This window comes from Diceros bicornis, chromosome 11 (assembly GCF_020826845.1).
Source record: "Diceros bicornis minor isolate mBicDic1 chromosome 11, mDicBic1.mat.cur, whole genome shotgun sequence".
NCBI classification, from domain to species: Eukaryota; Metazoa; Chordata; class Mammalia; order Perissodactyla; family Rhinocerotidae; genus Diceros; species Diceros bicornis.
This window is the reverse complement of record NC_080750.1, coordinates 50,905,340-50,926,485: the sequence shown is the minus strand read 5'-3', so window position 1 is coordinate 50,926,485 and position 21,146 is coordinate 50,905,340. Positions and strand designations below refer to the sequence as shown.

At 36.1% G+C, this 21,146-nt stretch overlaps 1 protein-coding gene across 3 annotated transcripts in view; it reads left to right on the top strand.

Moving 5' to 3' along the window:
• Nucleotides 1-21,146, top strand: part of MARCHF1 (membrane associated ring-CH-type finger 1) — a 433,802-nt gene that overhangs the window by 208,178 nt on the left and 204,478 nt on the right. Inside the window, exon 3 of one of the 3 annotated variants that reach the window (XM_058550298.1) lies at nucleotides 5,482-5,571. The exons of the other annotated variants lie outside the window; for them this stretch is intronic. Coding sequence (XP_058406281.1) covers nucleotides 5,482-5,571 — 90 coding nt within the window. The remainder of the gene's footprint in view (nucleotides 1-5,481; nucleotides 5,572-21,146) is intronic. 3 annotated transcript variants of the gene reach the window in all.

Here is a 21,146-nt window from a genome sequence, read left to right as displayed (position 1 = left end):
AGAGCCTCCAGACAAGCCAGGCTGACACCTTGGGTTCAGCCGTGTGATACCTTGAGCAGAAAACCCAGTGACATCTACAGGACTGTGTGATAATAATGGCTATTTTAAGCTGCTAAGTTTGTGGCAATTTGTTACACAGAAATTGAAAACTAATGCATTCTAGAACTATTCTTATCTCTTTTTACGAATCCTTTTATTAAATGATTTCCAGTCTTCAACCTCTCCTCACTGCCCTATTTATACTGTCATTGTTACCATCACCACCACCACCACCTCTAACCATGATTAACTATGCTAGACATTATATTTAAATACTTTAGACTGATTATTTCATTTTAAAGCTTCATGAAAGCTAGGGATCTTATGAAAATGCAGATTGTGAGTTTGTGGTCTGAGTTGGGGCTTGTGAGGGTCTAACAAATTCCCAGGCGATGCCTCTGCTCCTGATCAAAACCTGCATTTGTGGATATAAATCTAGAAATCCAACTAGAATGTGTAGTTGCATGACTACCCCTATTGAAGTGGGTAATTCCTCTTAGGCACCAGCCTTATGAGTTAGATAATGATCAAGTGGTATTACCTGAACTTTGAGTACTTAGTTTGATATTTCTCAAAATGCAACCTGAAAGAAGGAAGGGGATAACCTGGTGGTGATTCCTGAATTCCATATCTACCCTTGAGATCACAACTGCTGGAGGCAGTGCCCAAGGACTTGTGTTTTTTATAAGCTCCTCAGATGAATCTTACGTTACTCGAAAGCAGGGTTTCTCAACCTCAGCACTATTGACATTTTGGACCGGATAATTCTTTTTTGTGGGATGCTGTCTTGTGCGTTATAGAATGTTTAATAACATCCCTGGTCTCTACTCACTAGATGCCAATAGTGCTTTCCTCCTCAGTTGTAACAACAATAAATATCTCTAGTCATTGCCAAATGCCCCCTGGGGGCAAAATCTCCCTTGGTTGAGAACCTCTGCTCTAAAGTTTAAGGATTACTGATTTAGGCTTTATCTAGGAAAGGGGTAACTGAAAGTTCACAGATTAGCAAAAGTCTCATACACTTTTTTTCTATAAAAAATAGAATAAATGTATATTCATAAAATTATGTTGTGAAAGTTATAGCATGATTTAACTTGTTTAGTTAAAAATATGTAGGTAGAGGGGCCGGCCCGGTGGCGTAAGCGGTTTAAGTGCGCGCGCTCCGCTGCGGCGGCCCGGGGTTCGCTGGTTCGGATCCCGGGCGCGCACCGACGCACTGCTTGGTAAGCCATGCTGTGGCGGCGTCCCATATAAAGTGGAGGAAGATGGGCACCGATGTTAGCCCAGGGCCATCTTCCTCAGCAAAAAAAAGAGGAGGATTGGCGGATGTTAGCTCAGGGCTGATCTCCTCACAAAAAAAAAAAAAAAAAAAAAAATGTAGGTAGAGACTATTTTATTTTTCAATGCAACTTTTTTCAATCACTGCTTAAGTTTTAACAATAATTTACTCTTCAATTTGTAATATCCTAGTTAGTACTCATGCCTTTTTAACACTAAATAGTTCTTCTATTTTTTGAAAGACTGTAACTGTCTGATAGAAGCTATATAAAACAGTTTTCTCTTAATCTTTTGTCCTCTTAAATATTTCATATGAACAATGAAGTAACCTTTCTTTTCAACTCTTCTCCATTTTTTTTTCCTATCCAGTTTATTGTTTCTTTGTTTCTGACAAATATCTCTGCTGAATAGCAAGTCACCCTTTCCTCTGCAAATAAGACAGATAAATAAATATCTGATTCTGAAATTTTCTCAGGGTCTGTGTAAATCTTTATCATTATTATATGAGAGAGAGTGTGTGTGTGTTAGTTTTCAGTGAGGGAAAGTTCATTCTGACAACCGTGCTTCTATATTACATACCAATAGCAATACCACCTTTGAACTTTTATTTTATGCTGAAGTTTATACCTAAAGGCATCTAGCAACTAAGCCAATGCATGTCTGCGTGTCTGTGTATAACTTCAACTAGTCATTTTGCCATCCAACACAATCCTTTCTTTTCCATCTGAACATTTTAAGCACAATTTTAAATTTAAAATCACTTAGAACATGTTTTCATATATGTACACAGTCACCCCCTGACCATTAATCTCTAGTAGCTGGTAATCTAGTCTGTCTGGTATGTGCCATTCTAGGCGATTATGGTGCAATAGGGTGCATTTAAGGTTAAATCTATCCCACCTACTGCTAATTTCTCAAATCCAGAGGCCATTCTAGAAGAAGTGATTTACTGAATAGAGTTGTAGTAGTCTTCTTAAAGTTGGCCCGAACACTGCTCATTTGTTCTCATGTCAATCATTTAGCTTTTGTTTGGGAAAACAATGCCATGGAGTAGTATGAGAACATGGTCTTCAGAGTGGGACAAAGATGGATTTGACTCCAGCTGTAAGGCACCGCTTTGGCAATTTACTTAAAGTCTCTGAACCTTAGTTTCCTCATTTGTAAACGGGATGGACCAACCTCATAGATTTCTTGTGAAGATTAAATGGGATAAAATATGTAAAATGCTCAGCACAGGACTGAGCCCATGGAAAGCATTCAATTTATAGTATCTATCATATTATTGTTTTACTTCTCTGAATCTATTGCCTGTCTGGCTGTTTTCTTTAATATTGGGGTAGACAGATAGGCATGGCTAGATCAGAAGTTTGTTTATATTAATTCACAAATATATATATTTAACATATAAATGTATATAGAGCTATAAGTCACTTGTTAAAATATTTTGGTCTGCTTTTTAAAAAGCACAACAGAAGAACTATCTTTACCATGGCCTTATGCTAATTGAGGAAAACAGGCCTTATCATTAGCTGGACTTACTCACATGATATGCAGTTTAAGATACATATTCACAGTAAATATTTTCAGCATTATTGTAGCCACCAAGACATCCAGAAATTTAAGATATAATGATTTAATGTCAATTGAAGAACTCATGACTTAAAGAAAGAGAACGCATAGGAAACTTAATCCTATTCCTGTAGGTAAAATAATTGACTTAAAGTTCTTACTTTGCTCCTATCTGCCAGAACTCAAACCAAAGAAATGAGGCTCAATTTGGTTTTACAGCGAGGTGAATTTTTGGAAACTCACTACAAAGTGCAAAAGGTTATACTCAATAGAGTTCTAATAAGCATTGTATTATAGAGGACTCATTCAGTCTTTGAAATTTATTCAAGCTCCTACAAAACAATAATTAGCTATGTATTCTCTAAGAAAAAAGTCAGAAATTGAGATAGCATTGTGTTAATAAAATATTAAAAAATTTTTTTTCCTGACTTTTTGGATTTAGGGCGACCAAACAACCTTCCCTGTTGGACAGCATTTTTCTTGTTTTACTTTTCCCCCCAAAATTGTAAAAACACCTGTACTTTTAAATAATTTGAATTATATTTGTAAAATGTTCATAACCTTATAATAAAGCCAGTTCAAAGTATCTCTGTGAATAACTCATTGAAGTTCACAATATTCCTTTTAACTAGAGGAGATATAAACACTTAATAATGACAATTCTGATTTTTTTTCTAGTTCTACTTTTTTAAAATTTCAGCTTTATCAAGGTATAATTAACATATAAAATTGTAAGATATTTAAAGCGTACATCATGGTGATTTGATTAGATGTATGTATACATTGTGAAAGAATTGCCCCAATCTAGTTAACGCATTCATACCTCACATATTTATCTTTTTTTTTATTAGTGAGAACATTTAAGTTCTACTTTCTTCATAAATTTCAAGTATACAATACATTGTTATCGATTATAATCACCAAGTTATACATTAGACCCTTAGACCTATTTATCTTATAGCTGAAAGTTTGTACCCTTTTACGAAATTCTCTGATTTTCTTTTTAATCTGAGAATATGTGACAGTTGAAACAGTTTTAAGATGTTTTCTAACATTAACTGATTTAAATCTTATTCTATATATTACTTGTAATCTTTTTTAAGCATTTCCCATCTTATAATCCAGCAAGAGGAGAAACTTAGACGAGTCAGGGGGGCTTCAGAAGTGGGAGAACCTGTATGAGATTTCTCTTCTTTTGTTTTATGTGGAGAAAGGATCAAGGCTTCTGGAGATCAGTTAAGGAATCTCAGATACTGAAATCATGTTTTGTTTATTGGTAACATTTGGACTGTTTTAAAGAGAAAAAAGTATCTGTCCTTTTAAAATAACAAAGATGGTATTTTTAAAAGACAATGTTGTTCTGTTTGGAAGAGAGGCAAGTTTGAGTGTCTGTGGGTTTGTGGTGATTCAGGATTCAGCGTGAGGACCTCCAACTGGAGAGGAAATCTTAAATTAAAAGCAAAGGATGTCTGGGCCGGCCCCGTGGCTTAGTGGTTAAGTGCACGTACTCCGCTACTGGTGGCCCAGGTTCGGATCCCAGGCGCGCACCAACGCACTGCTTCTCTGGCCATGCTGATGCCGCGTCCCACATACAGCAACTAGAAGGATGTGCAACTATGACATACAACTATCTACTGGGGCTTTGGGGGGCGGGGGGAAGCAAAAGATGTCAATTAATAAAAATAGTGAAATTAAGAAGAAATGTCAGCCAAAACACTTCAAGGCAGAATTATCATAGATGATGCAAGCCCCCAGACACTTTAGAGAATATTTAGTTCAACTTTGGCCTACCAAGAAAATCAAACCTTAGAATTATGTTTTTAAAATTTCACCTAAATCTTTTAATAAATATGATAGCTCATTTCAAGTTTTTTTGAATAAGTTTTCTTTTTACAGAAATGTACTTTCTAGGTAAATCTGGCCATTCCTTTACAGAGAGTCCCAAACTGAAACTTTAGACCAAATAGGAACAAAATCCATATTTCTTACTTGGTAAATGGAGATGATGGCAATGTACAGCTACATTCATAGATAGTAACATTTATAAATTGCATAAAATTAAGTTCTTTTAGTTTTTGTTTTTTTAAAGAAAAGACTGTTTTAAGGTATAGTAGTGCAAAATGAAATAAAAGAAGTAAAAGCAAATTTTACAATGTTAACATGAGGGAACAGATAAAATCATTCGATCTGTAGGTGAGGGTAGATCAGAACAAAAGGGGCATGAAAAAAGGCCAGTGTAATGTTTGGTGTCACTGCTGGGTCAAAAATGGCCGTATTGGGGCTGGGAAGACAGTACAATGTGTGTTCTCTATTGGCAGCCAGGCAGAATGAAAATTAATCAGATTTCCCTAGGTTATGAGAAAAGAAGTTTCTTCTGTCCACATAGCCTTTCCTTCCCAATGGGAATGAGTAGAATTTCTAGGAAAGAAACTAGAATCAGGCGTATCTCCAATGCTGACAGGCTGTATACCCTTTGGTAGGATATTTAACTTTTCCATATCCCAGCCTCCCTATCTGAAAAGAACACAACAGCATGTAAAGGCATACCTCATTTTATCGCGCTTCGCAGATATTGTGTTTTTTTACAAATTAAAGGTTTGTGGCACCCCTGCATCGAGCAAGTCTATCGACGCCATTTTTACAGCAGCATCTTTGGCTCACTTCATGTTTCTGTGTCACATTTTGGTAATTCTCACAATATTTCAAACTTTTTAATTATTATTATATTTGTTATAGTGATCTGTGATCAGTGATCTTTGATGTTACTATAGTAATTGTTTTGGGGAGCCGCGAATTGTACCCATATAAGACAGTGAACTTAACTGATGAATGTTGTGTGTTCTGACTGCTCCACCAACCAGCCATTCCCACATCCCTCTCCCTCTTCTCAGGCTTCCCTATGCCCTGAGATGCAATATTGAAACTAGGCCAATTAATAACCTTACAGTGGCCTCCAAGTGTTCAACTGAAAGAAAGAGTCGCACATCTCTCACTTTAAATCAAAAGCTAGAAATGATTAAGCTTAGTGAGGAAGGCAGGCCGAAAGCCAAGAAAGGCTGAAAGCTAGACCTCTTGCACCAGTTAGCCAAGTTGTGAATGCAAAGGAAAAGTTCTTGAAGGAAATTAAAAATGCTACTTAAGTGAACACACGAATGATAAGAAAGTGAAACAGCCTTATTGCTGATATAGAGAAAGTTTTGGTGGTCTGGATAGAAGATCAAGCCAGCCACAACATTCCCTTAAGCCAAAGCCTAATCCAGAGCACAAAGCTGCAGAAGAAAAGTTCGAAGCTAGCAGAGGTTGGTTCGTGAGTTTAAGGAAAGAAGCTGTCTTGCTAACATAAAAGTACAAGGTGAAGCAGCAAATGCTGACGTAGAAGCTGCAGCAAGTAATCCAGAAGATTTAGCTAAGATAATTAATGAAGGTGGCTACACTAAACAACATATTTTCAATGTAGATGCAACAGCCTTCTACTGGAAGAAGATGCCATCTAGAACATTCATAGCTAGAGAGGAGAAGTCAATGCCGGCTTCAAAGCTTCAAAGGACAGGCTGACTCTCTTGTTAGGGACTAATGCAGCTGGTGACTTTAAGTTGAAGACAATGCTCATTTACCATTCCTAAAACCCTAGGTCTCTTAAGAATTATTCTAAATTTACTCTGCCTGTGCTCTATAGATGGAGCAACAAAGCCTGGATACAGCAAATATATTTACAATATGGTTTACTAAATATTTTAAGCCCACCATTGAGACCTACTGCTCACAAAAAAAGCTTCCTTTCAAAATGTTTCTGCTCATTGACAATGCACCTGGTCATGCAAGAGCCCTGGTGGAGATGTACAATGAGATTAGTGTTATTTTCATTCCTGCTAACACAACATCCATTCTTCAGCCCATAGATCAAGGAGTAATTTCAACTTTCAAGTCTTATTATAGAAAAAAATACATTTCATAAGGTTATAGCTGCCGTAGATAGCGATTCCTCTGATGGATCTGGGCAGAGTAAATTGAAAACCTTCTGGAAAGGATTCACCATTTTAGATGCCATTAAGAACATTCTTGATTCATGGGAAGAGGTAAAAATGTCAACATTAACAGGCGTTTGGGAGAAGTTGATTCCAACCCTCATGGATAACTTAGAGGGGTTCAAGACTTACGTAGAGGAACTAACTGCAGATGTGGTGAAACTAGCAAAAGAACTAGAATTAGAAGTGGAATCTGAAGATGTGACTGAATTGCTGCGATCTCATGATAAAACTTTAATGGATGAGGAGTTGCTTCTTATGGATGAGCAAACAATGTGATTTCTTGAGATGGAATCTACTCCTGGTGAAGATTCTGCGAAGACTGTTAAAACGACAACAAAGGATTTAGAATATTACATAAACTTAGATGATAAAGCAGTGCCAGGGTTGAGAAGATTGACTCCAATTTTGAAAGAAGTTCTACTGTGGGTAAAATGCTATCAAACAGCTTTGCATGCTACAGAGAAATCGTTCATGAAAGGAAGAGTCAATCAATGTGGCAAACTTCAGAATCGTTGTCTTATTTTAAGAAAATGCCACAGCCACCCCAGCCTTCAGCAACACCACCCTGATCAGTCAGCAGCCATCAACATCAAGGCAAGACCCTCCACCAGCAAAAAGCCTTCACTTGCTGAAGGCTCAGATGATGGTGAGCATTGTTTAGCAATAAAGCTAAAGCATTTTTTAATTAAGGTATGTACATTGTTTTTTAGACTTAATGCTATTGCACATTTTGACTACAGTATAGTGTAAACACAACTTTTATATGCACAGGGAAACCAAAAAATTCATGTGACTTGCTTTATTGCAATATTCACTTTATTGTGATGGTCTGAAACCAAACCCACAATATTTCCAAGGTATGTAACCTGAATATTTTTCTTGAAGATTAAATGAGATAATGAAAAATTGTATGTCATAATGCCTGACATATAGTAATTGTTATTTTTATCACCAATAATAATATGTATTGACTAGGGTCATATAATGTTAGAAAAATGCCTGAGGAAAATTTAGTTTTTACATATAAGTAAAAGTTGCAAAATTTTTAGATTGATGCAAAAAGATACAGAAAACTCTGATGTTTCATAAAATTATGGCTTGGAAGCAGATTCTATAATACCAAAGGGTTTCTTCTTTTATCAAAAGATAAATAATCCACTAGCTCTGAAAAATGAAGGAAATGTTTAATTGTCTCTTTGAGAGAATTTGCTGTTATTAGGTATGTAATCTGTGTTGTGTTTTGTTTTTTGTGATGGACTGAAGGATCGTAATGTATTAACCAGCAAGGAAATGGTTCCCTCCCTTATTTGTGGGAGAGTCATTTTCACCTGCAGCCAGGGCACCAGTGTATTGTAGATTGTCTACCAATGGAATGTGGTGGGCAGCTAGGAAGTGGAACTAAGATGACAAGTGTTAGGAAGGCAGCTTCTTTAAGGACATATGATATGGGCACAGATAAACCAGCTCCTTCTGGAGCATTGACGGACAGGGATGTAGGAGAGTCAGAAGCAACCACAGAGTCTAGTGAATTTGAACCTGCCTCTTAGAATTAAAGTTAGTTATTAGACGTCAAAAATGTGTGCTTGGAAATCAGTACAGTTGTGATTTATTTCTTCTTAGTCTCCTGTGGTCAAGAAAAGTAGTTTTGGGCCAGGCTGGTGACGTAGCAGTTGAATTCATGCCTTCCACTTTGGCGGCCAGGGTTTGCTGGTTTGGATCCTGGGCATGGACCTACTCACTGCTCATCAAGCCATGCTGAGGCGGTGGCCCACATAGAAGAGCTACAACTCTACAACTATGATACACAACTCTGTACTGGGGATTCGGGGAGAAAAAAAAAAAAGAAAAAAGAGGAAGATTGGCAACAGATGTTAGCTCAGGACCAATCTTACTCGGAAAAAAAGAAAAGTAGTTTTGAAAATCCTCCTTTGTCTCATCTCTGCTAAGATGAACCAAGCAAAAGATCTTTGGGCACTATTTTGTTTGTTTTGTTTTTCTATTCTTGTTTGGTTTGTTGTTGTTGTTTTTACTGAAGTATAGTTGACATACAATGTTATATTCATTTCAGGTGTACAACATAGTGATTCAACATTTATATACATTATGAAATGATCACCACAGCAAGTCTAGTAACCATCTGTCACCATACGAAGTTATTACACCATGATTGACTATATTCCCTATGCTGTACATTACATCCTCCTGACTTATTTATTTTATAACTGGAATTTTGTACTTCTTAATCTCCTTCACCTATTTTGCCCATCTCACTATCCCCCTACCCTCTGGCAACCACCAGTTTGTTCTTTGTATCTATGAGTTTGTTTCTGTTTTGTTTTGTTTGTTTGTTTGTTTTGTTTTTTTAGATTCCACATATAAGTGAAATCATATGGTATTTGTCTTTCTTTGTCTGACTTATTGCACGTAGCATAATACCCTCTAGGTCCATCCATGTTGTCAAAAATTGCGTGATTTCATTGTTGGATATTGCTGAGTATGTATTGTATGTATTTACCACATATTCTCTATCCATTCGTCTATCGATGGACAGTTAGTTTGCTTCCATACTTAGCTATGGTAAATACTGCTGCAATGAACATAGGAGTGCATATGTCTTTTTAAATTAGCGTTTTTGTTTTCTTTGGATAAATACTCAGAATTGCAGGATTGTATGGTAGTTCTATTTTTAAATTCTTGCGGAACCCTCTGTTCTTTTCCATAGTGGCTGCACTAATTTATATTCCCACCAACAGTGTATGAGGGTTCCCTTTTCTCCACATCCTCACCAACACTTGTTATTTGTTGTCTTTTTGATAATAGCCATTCTGGCAAGTGTGAGGTGATATCTCACTGTGGTTTTGATTTGCATTTCCCTGATGATTAGTGATGCTGAGCATCTTTTCTTTTCATGTGCCTGTTGGCCATCTGTATGTCTTTGGAAAAATGTCTATTCAGGTCCTCTGCCCATTTTTTAATCAGATTTTTTGTATTGATTTATATGAGTTATTTATATATTTTGAATATTAACTTCTTATCAGATATATCATTTGCAAATCTCTTCTCCCATTCAGTAGGCTGCCTTTTCATTTTGTTGATGGTTTCCTTTGCTGTGCAAAAGCTTTTTGATTTGATATTGTCTCATTTATTTATTTTTGCTTTTGTTGCCCTTGCCTGAGGAGACAGATCCATAAAAATACTGCTAAGGCTGATGTCAAAGAGCTGGCTACCTATGTTTTCTTGTAGGAGTTTTATGGTTTCCAGTCTTACATTTATGTCTTTTCCACTTCAAGTTTATTTCTGTATATGATATAAGAAAGTGGTCTAGTTTCATTCTTTTGCATGTAGCTGTTCAGTTTTCCCAGCACCATTTATTGAAGAGACTGTCATTTCCCCATTGTGTGTCCTTGTCTCCTTTGTCGTAGGTTAATTAATATAAGTGCAGGTTTATTTCTGGGCTCTCTATTTGTTCTATTGATCTATCTGTCTGTTTTTGTGCCAGTACCATACAGTTTTGATTACTGTAGCTTTGTAGTTTAGTTTGAAATCAGAGATGGTGATATCTCCAGCTTTGTTCTTCTTTCTGAAGATTGTTTTGGCTATTTGGTGTCTTTTGTGATTCCATACAAATTTTAGGATTCTTTGTTCTAGTTCTGTGAAAAATACCATTGGTATTTTCATAGGGATTGCATTGAATCTGTAGATTGCTTTGGGAAGTATGGACATTTTAACAATATTAATTCTTCCAATCCATGTTCATTGTGTATCTTTCCATTTATTTGTGCTATCTTCAATTTCTTTTGTCAATGACTTATAGTTTTCAGAGTACAGGTCTTTCATCTCTTTGGTTAAATTTATTCCTGGGTATTTTATTCTTTTTGACGCAATTGTAAATGAGATTATTTTCTTAATTTCTTTTTCTGATTATTCATTATTAGTGTGTACAAACACAGTGGATTTCCGTATATTGATTTTGTATCCTGCATCTTTACTGAATTCATTTATTAGTTCTAATATTTTTTGATGGAGTCTTTAGGGTTTTCTATATACAGTATCATGTCATCTACAAATAGTGACAGTTTTACGTATTCCTTTTCAATTTGGATGCTTTTTCTTTCTTTTTCTTCTCTGATTGCTGTGGCTAGGACTTCAAATACTATGTTGAATGAAAGTGGTGAGAGTGGGCATCCTTGCCTTGTTCCTGATCTTAGAGGAAAGGCTTTCAGCTTTTCACCATTGAGTATGATGTTACCCTGTGTTTGTCATATATGGCCTTTATTATGTTGAGGTATCTTCCCTCTACACCCATTTTGTTGAGAGTTTTTATCATAAATGGAGGTTGAAATTTGTCAGATGCTTTTTCTGCATCTATTGACATGATCATATGATTTTTATGCTTCATTTTGTTAATATGGTGTATCATATTTATTGATTTGATTCAATGAATTTAATTCAATGAATTTCCTTCAAGTATAACCCAGGCACTTTTCAAACTGCTGCTTTTGCCCTGGGACTCAGAGCAAGTGAGTTTGTGCGGCCCTTTAAGAGTGGGTTTCCTATGCCCCTCTGGCTCTCTCAGACCTAAAAGTAAAAGCCCTACTGGTTTTTAAAGCCAGATATTATGAAGGCTAATCTTCCCAGTGCATGACCCAAGGGGCCGAAGAGCCCCCATGTGAGGCTCAGGCCTCTGGCTCTTCCAGGTGGACCTCCACAGTTGTGGTATATTTTTACGCCACACCCCTGGTATAAATTTATCGTCTTTTGTGATATACCCTTTAGGAGTACTTCATTGTTTTCTAACTTCCAGGAGGACCTCCCTCCAGCTTTGTGATATCCCTCCCACTTGTGGGTCGCTGCATGGAGGGTGTGGATCCTGACCAGACCACATTTCCACCTCTCTTACTCATCTTGACATGGTTTTTTCTTTATATCCTTAGTTGTGGAAGATCTGTTCTGCTAGTCTTCAGATTGTTCTCAGCGATAGTTTTTCTGTATGTAGTTGTGGTTTCGGTGTGTCTGTGGGAGGGACGAGCTAAGGATCTTCCTTCTCCACCATCTTGATGCAATGCCCGAACTGTTGTTGTTATTTTTTTTTTAACAAAGAAGAGCACTCCCCTACACCCTACACCCCTTCTCAAGTGGGATTCTTGGTGGAAAAATATCCATATTGAACCTGTTCTGACAGCTATACATTGATAATGGAAGCACAGCAATGTTCCAATGTATAAGGAATATTAAGAGAGTGTAGGTTCCATCCTACCTCTTTTCCTCCTTAAGCTCTGAGATGCCTGATAAGGTGGAGTTTCTAAATTTTAGATCCTGTTCCTTCCCCCAGGGGTTCATTTTAGAACATGATAGCAAATATATTAGACCTGCAATTAAATCGTATATTTGAATAAAGATATTTCTTGAAAAGACATAATTAGCCATTTATATTTTATTTTTATGTGCTAAGTTTTCAGACCTTTAGAAGTATAGGTAAGGTATAAATATGGAAGAGAAGAATTGAAACAGATAAGCATTCTCTTTTCTTATTTGCATAAGCATTATAAGACTTCTGGATCTTTTTTTTCCCCAAAGTTACATTTGTTTTCTCTGGATGACACTTTCTCTATGCATTTTTCCTTTAGTTTCTCCAAGTGAGAATAAAAATCTCAAGAGAAATGCTTAGATGATTTATAGGTGTCACCACACCTCAGGTATAAAAATATCGTCTTCTGTGATATACCACTTAGGAGTACTTTATTGTTTTATAACTTGTCAGGAAATTGCTAGAGTTTGACTCTTATTATGATTGCATACTCATGTGAGAACTCATTGATAATCATAAAAAGAAACTCACAACATAAATTAAGGCAAAAAGCAATCTTAAACATGTCATTCAGGATTCAGAACACAGAAAGAAAAAAATCCTTCCCTGAAATACATGGCAGACCTCTTTTCTCCAATGCCATTTGCTATTACCATTTTAGGCCATTGTATTTCTCTTACCTGGGAGAGTGAAATAAGGCATTAAGCACACAGTCAGCAGTTACACTGAAAAGGAGAATCTATTTGGAGAGGCAGTGGCTGTCTTTCATGATAGGTCTACTGAAAGTCATACGTTGTATTCTCAGCTCTGGCAAGGAACAGCAGAGCAACACTGAACAAAAGTTTTCCCTGTAAACCTCAATATCTTCAACTGTGTCTCTTAAGATAATACTTTCTTATCGATTCACAAATTTTATGGGGATCAAAGAGATGATATATAAAAATGTGTGAAAACTAAAAATTCCATATAATTATAAGGTATCTCTTCTATCCCCCATTCTGAGAAGTGAATTAGACTTGAGAAAATTTTATATAACACAATAGAATAAATAAAACCAATAAAATGCCACATAAATAATATCATTAGTTTTAATTACCCCTCTTGTTTGCTTCCAACATATCAGTTTAATATTATGACTACAGAGCTAGGGAATATTCCATGAATATTCATTGAATTATTTCAGGATATAGCCAGCTAGCCCCACAATGTTGCTACTTGGACACCATGAAAGTAGTAAAGCCATTGGTTCCATTTCTGAGACAGTGGTGTTTAACAAGTACTCACTGAAAAAAAAATCTGCATACAAATTCATATATACATTTATTATAAACTTTACTGATATCAAAGATCTGTAGAACACAATTTACAAATAATAATAAAATATGCAATACTCTTTATTGTAAATTCCATATAGTCAATTTTCATAGAATGCTTTAGTTAATTTTTGTGATATGCTATATCCATAGCCAACTATGGCTGCAATTACAGATAAGTGTTGTTCTGACAAGAATATTGGTTGATATTTTTGTCTTATTTTGACAATAAGATGAAAGTGAAACATCAAAAATGTATATTGGAGCATCGCTTGTTCATCAGTGGTCAGTGATGAATATTTTCTTTGGTAAATTGGATAATAGTCTTCAAATACTAGAAGAATATTTTCTCATTTTTTTATACTAATTAAACTATAATGACTAAAGACAAAATACACTTTTAAGTCTAATCTCCATTATTAACATTTTCTCTGCAATCTTAAATCTAACAGTGAAACACTAACCCTTGATTTGTATCATTTACTGATTTCAGTGGTATGCTCTCACCGTGACTAATATCAAGCTATCATTGTGATCTCATTCAATGCAGAATTGGGAAAAGATGCATAGTAGCATACCAATATACAGTCACGTCCCCCATAATGATGTTTTGGTCAATGGCAGACCGCATATACGACCATGGTCTTAAAAGATTAAAAGACCTTAAAAGATTAGTACCAAATACCTTGATAAATACCAACCTAGATGGCTATACCATCTAGGTTGGCATAAGTATACTCTATGATACTCCCACAGCTACAAAATCGGCTAATGATGCATTTCTAAGAATATATCCCCATTGTTGAGAGATGCATGACTGTATAGTATTTTTACCATATGGATATGACAGGCGTAAATGACCTCAAGAGCTTAGATAATAGTAAAATGTAGTAAGATAATTAAGAAGTAATGAGTTCGAGTGTTTATCATCTTCGTTTTTAATATAACTTATTTAATTCTGACTTTATGTAATTTAACTTCTTAATAATGTGTATGATTAACAACTGGTCATAATATTTCTGAAGATATAACAGTTGGCTCTCATGAGCCACTACAAGCCAGCTCCAACATACTATTGGTCTCAGGTTATGGTATCTTAATGACAACCTGAAACAATGTGGGAAGTGGTTGAAACTAATAATACTCACTTGCTGACTCACCTCTATGTCTCATCTCCATTAGAGATTATAACCTTATAACATATCTTGGGTTCTCTATTGACACATTTACATGGTGACTGGAGTTTTCACCAGGGAATTTGAGACCTTGACACCACATAATATTCAGAGAAGGGTACTTCTCAGGAATTTTTCTAATCCCAGTGAGTGAATAATTTTCACTACAAAGACAGATTTTCTCAAAACAGAAAATGGCTAACTGTGAAGTTCTATTATGTCCTGTGGACGTATGTATGCCACTGTTTCTTCAAAGAATTAGCAATTATAGCAACCTTAGAGATTTTTCCTCTGTGCTAGATAACCTCAACTCTTAGTGCAATAAAATATGCATTTTAGCCCCTGAAAATATTTTAAGGAGCTTCTACATGTGCTTTCCTACCCTTTAATATATTCTTCCTTTATTATTTATCTTATTAAATTGTGTTTCTATTCACCATTATCAAAGCAAGAAACATGCATGTCATATTAGTTTCTCTTTTTCCCTCATTTTCACAACTTATAAATCACCAAGATCTGATGTTTCTTCTTGCTAAATAGCATTACAGTCTATTACAATCTAAAGCGCTGGAACAATAGCTAGGAAGCCCCCAGTAACTCTTTTAATGAATGTGTGGTTCCATGAGTTGACTCAGGCATGCACCAAAAAAAAAAAAGGAAATGAATGGGTCTAGACCTTGTGGTGAAGGAGTAAGGCTTATATTTTTAGCCTTAATTGCCTGCACTGGCATAGGCTTGGCATGGTGGTTAGTTCTTCATGAAAAATTTGAAGTGAGAAATTTCAGGAAAATGGGGAGATGAATGTTATGTGACTCCTTTAGCCTTGCAGCTGTATCATCATAAAACCTTTGCAAATAGATTTTAATGTTTTTGTCTCTTTAATCCAATTTACTTGCTTACTTAGTACATTCTAGAATAGAATGAGTGATATTTGGGACTAAATAATTCACTGCCAGTATGACAGCATGACTCATTATTTAAGGGAAAAAGCTATCAGAGTCCTTAATATCAGACCTTTCATTGCTATCCAGTACGAAATGTCCCCAAACAAGATACTACTGTCAAATGCCACTCAGTGTGTGCTGAAGTATTTCTCTACTTTACAGACTATTTTTTTCAGCAAACAGTAGAATGCTAAGGGAGAAGTCATTCAAAAACCCTCTAAAGCAATGATTCTTAAACTTTTGTTGGTCGTGGTCCCCAGTGAGAATATTATAAAGGTCTGGATTTTTTCTCCCCAGAAAAACAAATATCTACATATAAAAGACAATTTATCATGGAATTTCAGGAAGTTTTACAGTCTGCAGATTAAAAATCAATGCTCCAGAAAAACTTAGTTTGGGCAAGCCTGAGCAAATAAAATTAATTAACGTTAAGTCAGGGGAGGGTAAATTCATCCCTGGACAACACGAGAATTTCCCAGCCCTGCAGATAAACATGCTTCTGCTCAATGAACAAGAACAGCATGAGAACAGGTATGGAAGTAAGGACAGAGTGCAGGTCATGAACTCATTTATTTTACCAGAGGATTTCCTAGGGCCTCCCTTGATTTCTCTTCTCAGGCTTCCTTAAGGGTAGAATAAACTGTAAAAATCACAGAGAAGAACTGCCTCCTGACTAATTAAAGAGTGAAATAGGAACCATAAAATATTCTCATCTAAGCTTTCTCTTTTTACTACACATGTAAAAAAATAAATGTTAAAATTGTGCTCAGAATGCTATAAGCACATTTTATGATCCCAATGCCATAAGCATACCACTTGCATTTTGCCTCCGGGTTTATGTTATCTCCTGAACATTGCTATATAATTAGAGCCTTGTTATGTGTGGTAGGAAGATGCATGATTACTTTATAATGAAGAAGACTAGAGTAAGCTTATCAAATGGCCATTTATATTTTCATTATGGCCTGTCAACTTACAAAACAAATTTGCCTGTTATTTTATCCTCAAAATGAGTTTATTTGGAAGTAGCCAAAAGAATTGCAATTTGGGATGTGCATGCTATGGCGAGCCATAAGGAAATTCAGAAAACAAAGGAGGGGAGCTTGCTTTTATAGAGAAAAAGGGGGAGTAGGGAGGGGCTGTTCTAAAGGGAAGTCCGTTGGGGGAAAGGAACAGTTCAGGGCAGCAATGGCTTCTCGTTGACTGGGCTGTTGCTGGGTGGGGAGAGAAATTGCTTCCTGTCCAGATGCAAGCTGTGTCTCTTCCTAGTTGGTGTAATTGACGATGCATGATAGCGTGTGAGAGCTCCCCCTACAGGCCTTCCTGACTCCAATTTAGTTAAGATTTCTGTTGTTAATTTCCACAGGCCCCACTTTTATTACCATATTCATAATGAACATCAGGGAAGTGTATAATCAGAAACTTAACTCCAAAACACGTTAACTCTGTAGATAAAATATATATATATGAGACTACACCAAGATTTCACATGTTAAGCAAATATATCTTAGAAACGTTATTTAGATTTTTTAATTATTAAGGTAAGTATTTTTTTAATAATTTTGAGTCATTATAATATATGTTTACAATGGTCAAAAAAGTGATATTAAGGGATGCAATTTCTTCTAAAAAATTTTGGAATATAAAAATCTTCATTCTTACATTTAAATTGACTTTGATATATATATGTATTTTTTTCAACTTTCTGTGCACATAAAGGGATTTAGAGAATCAGGACAATTTTGAAGATGCAGTAGCCCAAATAATGCAATTTTGCCTTAAATATCCAATTAAGAAAAAAGGTATTTTTTCTTTACACATGATTCAGGTAATTGCTGGAATTCTTCTCTTAATTATGTATGACACATTCATAGTTATTTTTGCAAATTTCTTTAAACAAACTACAAGTAATACTTCTCTTTGTCACTTGTTAGAACAGAATTTTATGAAAACTGATATCATAAAATGCCAGGCCAGACACATAAATGTGAAATAAAATAATGAATAAATGGAAACTTCTGAATAATACAAAGTAAGAAAGGCTTTTTTGGAGGAATAAAATTCAAATGAGAGAGACTTTTTAAAGAAAAACCTGGAATAATACAGATAATCACCTCAATTTTCAATTTCATTTAGCTAGTTAAAAATATTGCATTTCTATAAAAAGAGGTATCTTCTGTCCTATTCCTTTATTTCCCATTGCTGAAACAGAATAAATTGTTATTTGGCTTGAAAAGGCTAATGACATCTGACAATATTTTGAGAGAGAAAAATGAGAGATCTAAAGTCTTTATCAGTTAGTGTTTTTTATTGCAAAGAAAAAATATTTTGTAATATATTTAAATAAACAAACAATCTTAATACTCAAACTGAATGTAGAGAAGGGAAAGGGGAAGAACAAAGTTATCGGCTGTTCTTGATGTTTGGAGAATTATTGGTGATAAATATTTTTATTAGATTATAAATGTTCCCAGACTATGTGGTGGCTTTGTTATGTGTCAAGTTGGCTAGGCTGGACATTTCCCAGAATTCCCTTCACTGTATGTTACCAGTGAAGATGGGCAACAAGGGAGATTGTAGGACTCACGGAGGGCAGAGGGAAGCAGCAGCCATTCTATCAATCAGACATGCTGTCACTTATCTGCTGGCTCGTCTCATTGGAATGAGGCTACGTCTAGACCTGCAATTTCTACGTCTTCCCTTGGATCAACTCCTGAGCTCAGTGACAAAGGGCCTCAGCTTCTGCAGGACACTGATATCTTCAAGGTCAGAGGCAACAAGAGCTGACATGGGTTCCATTCTGTTCTCACGGGCTGTAAGTCATGCTTGTAGCTTACAGCTTATCCTTGTTCTTCCCTACTTCACATCTAGCTTCCCTTCTCCACTCCTGCTCTGTACTCTTTAAACTCCAGCGTCAGACAAAGAAGACAAAAGAAACTTCTTAACTAGCTCCCACAATAGTGTAATGTCAAATCTATGTAACAAACCTTTTCATATATAAATATATATCCTGGTGATTCTGCTTCTATGATTAAAATCTTACTGATTGATAGACTACATATGTTATCAGCATTAGAACTTCTTATATTTTTTTAGTTTTAAAATGATTGTCTCCTAAGTGCAAATAATTTTATGCTTGCGTCGTCGCCATCCTAATAGTAATCCTCTATGCTTGTCTCATTAGGTGCATTTTTATTTGCAGAGATATGCAGAGACACATTGTTAGATATTTTCCATGGAGTCTGGAACTTAGGGTTGGGTTAATAATTTCAAAGCTTCAATCTCAACAAGCAAAGTCTAACTTCCTACCTAAGTTTAGCGGAAATATGTTTGATGAAAAATAAAGTTTCCGCTTTCCAAAGAAAATAAGATGGAAAATAAATTTACAAGACAGAGTATTAGCAAACCCATAATAACTAAACAGCGAATTTCTGAGTTATTAAAAAAAAAAGAATTCTGCTTTTCCATGTAAAGAAATGGAATTTTATATGTATTCAGTTCTACATTGCAATAATACCCCAGGGAAGCACATTTTAATGTAACTTTTATCTCTAGGTCTTCATCCCTTGGGAAAATTTGTAACTAGAAACACTGGTCAGCATATGTGCAAACCAGTAAACATCAGCAAAACTGAAAAGGAAAAATTTCCAAATAACTCTGAGAGGAAGGTAAGAGTATCACTCTCTAGTCAAGCATAAGAACTAGAATAGAACTAGTTACATAGTGTGCAAGATAGAATAGTGTGCAACATAGAACTAGTTACAATGTGTGCAAGATAGAATAATGGCCTCCTAAATATGTCCAAATCCTAATTCCCAAAACTGTGAATATGTTGTGTTACATGGCAAGAGGGAATTAAAATTGCAGATGGAATTGAGTTTGCTAATAAGCTGATTTTAAGACAAGGAGATTATCATGTATAATCTGGGTGGCCTCAGCATAATCACAAGGATCCTTTAATGGAAAGAGGGAAGCAGAAGAGTCAGAACTAGAGAGAGCATCATGAGAAAGACCTGATCATCCATTGCTGGCTTTGAAGATGGAAAGGACCACAGGCCAAGGAATGTGGACAGCCTCTAGAAGCTGGAACAGGCAAGGAAACAGACTTTCTCCTAGAGCCTCCAGAAGGAACACAATCCCATTTCAGACTTCTGACCTCCAGAACTGTAAGATACTGTTACTGCACCAGGTCCATTTTTGCCCACTGCCCAGAAAGCCAATCACCGAGACGACGAGATTGCAGAGAGAGAGAGGGTTTATTCATCACAAGGCAGCCAAGTCTGGAAATGGGAGAATGAATCTCAAATCGGCTTGCCCAAAAATAGAACTTGGGGATATTTATGGGGTAGGGGCAAGGTGGTCTGAAATGACTGGAGGTGAGTAGAGACGAGGTACTTGCTGCATGCCTCTTCGTGGGACGCATGTTCACAGAATGGCGGCATTAGCATGCCCTGAGGGTGGAGTTGCAACCTCTTGCAGTCAAAAGGTCGCTTATTGGACACTTGTCTGTGTGGGCCCAGTTGATGGGTTGGCGGTCTCAATCTGGCCTCAAGTGGACAAGGGGTTCACTTCCTGAGAAGAAATAGCTCAAACAAACATTACTATGGTGACTGGCTCCAGGGGGATGTTACCTATAGGAACCTAGTGGGAGTCAGGTAGCATATTACCTAAACAGCACAGTTAACAATGGGTAAGTTTATCATGCAGATTTAAGTCCTCATCTTCCATTCTGATAAGTTTCTAGGTAAGGCCATCTCCCTCTTCTTCTTGATACAGGGAAGAAGATACCTTTACAAATGGAGATTTTCTTTACAAACATAAATGTGTTTTATAAAGGGCAACCAGAACTAAGAATGGGCTTAGCATGGACCCATCCAGACACTGGAGATGTCCATGGTAATGGCCTCTTCTGGGGGCAGGCCTCCCATCCCAAACTCCTTTGGTTAGTTAGTGGGGGTGGGGGCCAGTTCTGATCCCCCGTAGTTACTAGTTACTTAATCATCAATGGCTAACTGTTTGCCGGTTTCCAATAGTAAATTTATGTTGTTTTGAGACACCAAGTTAGTGGTAATTTTTTACAACAGCAATAGAAACCTAATACACATAGTATCAGAACAAAATGAGCAATTGAAGTCAACAGCTTCAAAAGAATGTTATTTGTGCTCACATCAGTTCTCTCAACCCTACTGAAGATGAAGGGAGAAAATAAGAATAAATGTGACAAAATTAGATAAAATTTAGAACATCATATTAAGAAAATCATAAGGAAATTCTGCTTTCTCAGGTTTCTAATTTTTATAGAAGAAAAAATTTCTAAAAGAGAGAAGAAACAAAAGATTCAAATTAACATGTGCAACACTCACTAACTTACATCTCCATGTCCCCCACTGCATTATATCTTTTGATTATGCAGAGTTCATTTTAGCTCAATGTAGATTAAACAGAATAGTGACATTCCCAACTGGACTACCAGATGGAATCACATTTTAATT